Below are 4,052 nucleotides of genomic sequence, written 5' to 3' on the forward strand. Positions count from 1 at the left end.
TCTCTCTGTCTCTCTCTCTCACACACACTCTCTTTCTTTCTTACACACACTCTCTCTCACACACACACACTCTCTCTCACACACACACAAACACACACCCTCTCTCTCTCTCTCTCTCACACACACACACAAACACACACCCTCTCTCTCACACACACACTCACTCACTCACACTCTCTCTCTCTCTCTCTCACTCACACACACACATACGCTCTTTCACACACACGTACACACTCACACAAACACAAAGTATAGCAACTCAGTCAGCTGTTCACATCTTCAGTGACTCAGAACGTCTTCATTAGTTTATTTAAAGTGTTTTCATCTGAACACATCCCAAAAACAAAGCAACGCGTCATTGTCACCTTTACACACCCCCATGTATTGTGCTTATGTATTGTAGTAGCTACACAACGCATTTGAGGTACTTTAGTAGCTTACTTAACTGGAGTGTTTCCCATCATTTCTCCTATGATCGGAGGGATTATCATTTTTTACAGAACTACAGTATTTGAGCAGACATAGTTACTAGTCAACAAATCAAGACTATACGCGACATGTACAATATGATTTGTTTATTAAATATGAAGCACTGCATGTACTGTAAAGTATTTCAAATGAGCTCCTCCTTACCAACTGAAACATCCAAATGCTCCAGGTCATTTAATGCATCAGTAATAATAAGCTCATAATGACAGTAGTGTAACACTCTGAATATAATAATACAGAAACTTATTTTGGTATTTTAATACTTTTCCTGTGGTTTGTCTTGTACCGGGAGTATTTTACTGAAGTCCCAGAGCTCCTTCCTCCACCCTCTGCCATAACTGATCTTTTGTTTCTAGATGAGATACAATTCAACTACACAGTCAGCACCATTAGGATAGAATGCAGTCCAGTATATGGTTATAGATATGAAGACCAATGGGGTGATACACATATATATACATATATATATATATATATATATATATATATATTAAGGGGATGTGAGAGTGACGTGTGCCAAACCATCAATAAATAAATATATGCAGTATGAAGGAATGCAACTGACTAATACCAATACATACTTTATTGATAATGTGTATAATCATGTGACCAGTATGTATTATTGTAGTTTCTTCATGTATGTTTCAATCTTACAATTACAATATTGTTATTAATATAGTACCATTGCATTAAACTGCCTTCCACTATATTTATATTTAAATTTTAAATCTCTGACTGACTATACTGATATTGCACTATTCATTCCCTCTCTTCCATTGTTATTGTATAGTTCTTGTAAATGTGTCAATTCTATTGTATACTTAAAAGTATTTTTTTTTTACATTTCTTACTGTCCTTTCTATTTTTATTCTTTATATTAAGTGAGTGTTGTAGGCTACTTTGAGAGCAAAGATTAACCTAAGTCAAATTCCTGAGGCTGTGTGGGTGTTTACGTGAATCTCACACAGGCCTGCAGTGTTACAATAACACATATTTCATCTTTAAACTGCGACACACTGTTTTCCTTTAAAGGCTATAAAGTCTTATTGACATTTAAGGCTGTCCCTAAATTAATAAAATCATTTATTAATATATAGCAAACAGTCACATCAAGACCTCAGCAGTCTGTTTTAATTATTCTATTCTCTAATGTGTCTGTGTCCTGTCTAATGGAGCTCGTGGAGTGGTGGCTCTACAGCGGCACAGAGCGGAATCTGCCGCGGGTGTTGATCCTTCCCGGCGGCTCTCTGCCTCACTATGTGCCGGGACCGGAGGCCCTCTGTTGGCCTGTCATTCTAACTCAGCCCGCTGGCTCTAACTGCGGCCATTTTCTGCTGACTAACATACACGCGCGCGCGTGCACAAACAGACACACACACACACACACACACACACACACACACACGAGAAGAAGGCTCGAGATGAACTTCAACTTCGCCTTCCTCTGTCCCGTGGCCTGCACGCTCTTCTTCAAAATCCCCAAAACTCAACAACTTTCACCCGCGACTGCGTACAAACACACAACCATACAACACACACACACACACACACACACACACACATATGTTGTCCGGTAACTAATGCGCCGCCAGGGGTCGGAAGCTCCAAACTTCACGCATAACTGTAGCTAGTACTTTAACATCAATTTAATATCAGACAAACCAATCGCCTCGTGTCCAACATGCAGTCCTCTCCTGTTTGACGGTCTTTTGGTAAATTCGGCTCACATAAATAGCCAAAACTGGCTTTATGTCCGCAAAATATGAAGTTTTATAACCGTTTTTGAGTGTTGGTATCCGCCCCGCACATCAGTGTGTCTGACCGACTCCAAAGTTGAGATTGTGTAAAAGTGAGGGGTGTTTCTCGTGTCGTGTGTGAGCCGAATGTAAGAGTGGATCCTGACAGGTCAGCCGTATTTTCCAGCTGTGTTGTGCCAGCTGTACATTGAGCGGCGTGCAGGGGATGCTATACTTGGCAGCTTTTTGAATGGACTTCAGCGTTAGATTCTCTCTACTGACAAGCGTCGCTTTCGGACTGTAATGTCCGGACGCTGCTACTAACTGAGCACGGAGATAAAACCGAGCCATGGGCTCGCTGGCATCGAGAGAAATGTCTGCTCCACTTTCAGCTGCGTAGCTCACGATAACGGTAACGTTACTCACTCAGGTCCTCGCATTGCGTCTTTTTGGAAAACACGAAGCAGCACACCGATACGAAGGACACTAGGCTACTACATTACTGTACCGGAACAGGTTTCCTACCATTTCGAAGCGGAGCCGCCACCGGGGGAAGTTAAAGCTGATGTCAACGCCTGCCCATCTCACGCCGTCGGTCGTTATCATTCCATATTCATTTATATTATCATGCGCGTGCCAGATGGAGTAAATCCGCGGTGCTCGAGACCAAAAACGTCCCGCGTCAAGCTTCGGGCTCCACGGCAGTAACCCCCCCGCCCGGTAGGCTGCGGCAGAATGGAATATAGTGCTACATTCACCTTTCCATCCCCCGGCCTCCTCTCACTGCCCCCTCCCGTTGCTCTCCCTCTAGGCTAGGCTACTGTTACTGTAACACTTGTTTAAAGGCCAATAGATGGACAAAAATCTGCAGTTACAGTCTGGTGAGTTATTGTGACACAACGTCCCGCTGGCTTCAACTCTGACCTAGAATTCCCAAATTTACTTCCTGCCGAATGAGAAGTCCCGTTACTGCCGTTCTCTTCCTCTGTAATCAGGAAATCCCTTCATTAAAGCGTCCCTCTACTCGCTCGAATACTGCACGTGACCTGCTGGCACTTTCCTTGCGCAGTTGTGCTATTGACAATAATTAAAGTTTCCACATCCATCCACACGGATGAGAAACACAGAGGAAAGTAGAATCACACCCACTAGAGAAAGGGGGTTTGTAATGTTGGCAGGAACATCAGCAGAGATGTTGTCAACATGGACTGGATGTGAAAAATGATTTGACTCAGTTCAATGCAGTTGAATCACTGACTTGTCTCTAGGCTACTGCTGTCCACACATCACTGTATCAGTCACTTGATTTTTTTCAGAGTTTTCTGTCACTGCCCGATGTGAGGCAAGTGCAGATTTGAGTCACGCATGTTCAGATTTAAACGGATTATGACATAACTGTCAAACTGAAATTTGTCAAATCCATGAAATAATAAACTTTTCTCATTACAAACAACAGAAGCTGGAAGTCATTTCAAAAACGTTTTAGCTATCTATGATTGTTTGTTTCTAATGTTAGCTCAAAGCGCCATTCAACTGAAAGCCTTTGTTGTGTCTGATTGCTAGCTTGTAGCTAAGCTAGCAGTCATTTCAAAATTAATTTACCTATCTATTAGTGTTTGACGTTAGCTCAAAACACCATTCAACTGACAGCCTTTGTTGTGTTTGGTGCTAGCTTGTAGCTAAGCTAGCAGTCATTTCAAAAAACATTTTAGCTATGTATTATTGTTTGACCTTAGCTCAAAACCCCTTTCAAGTGACAGCCTTTGTTGTGTTTGATGCTAACTTGTAGCCACCAGTGAACCAACTTGGTTAAGTAGGTTAATTTTT

General features: G+C 42.1%; 1 protein-coding gene and 1 long non-coding RNA gene across 5 annotated transcripts in view; both read right to left on the reverse strand.

The window, feature by feature from the left end:
• nfic (nuclear factor I/C) overlaps window positions 1-3,199 on the reverse strand; it is an 18,085-nt gene extending 14,886 nt beyond the window's left edge. Inside the window, exon 1 of one of the 4 annotated variants that reach the window (XM_032525323.1) lies at window positions 2,751-3,199. Coding sequence is in view for 2 of the 4 variants with exons in the window: in XM_032525321.1 (XP_032381212.1) it covers window positions 2,751-2,831 (81 nt within the window). In the remaining 2 variants the exon portion in view is untranslated. The remainder of the gene's footprint in view (window positions 1-2,750) is intronic. The other 3 variants (XM_032525322.1, XM_032525321.1, XM_032525320.1) reach the window with 3 other exon arrangements.
• Window positions 1-4,052, reverse strand: part of LOC116695213 (uncharacterized) — a 22,119-nt gene that overhangs the window by 14,886 nt on the left and 3,181 nt on the right. The window lies entirely within an intron of this gene.

This window comes from Etheostoma spectabile, chromosome 9 (genome assembly GCF_008692095.1).
Source record: "Etheostoma spectabile isolate EspeVRDwgs_2016 chromosome 9, UIUC_Espe_1.0, whole genome shotgun sequence".
NCBI lineage: Eukaryota > Metazoa > Chordata > Actinopteri > Perciformes > Percidae > Etheostoma > Etheostoma spectabile.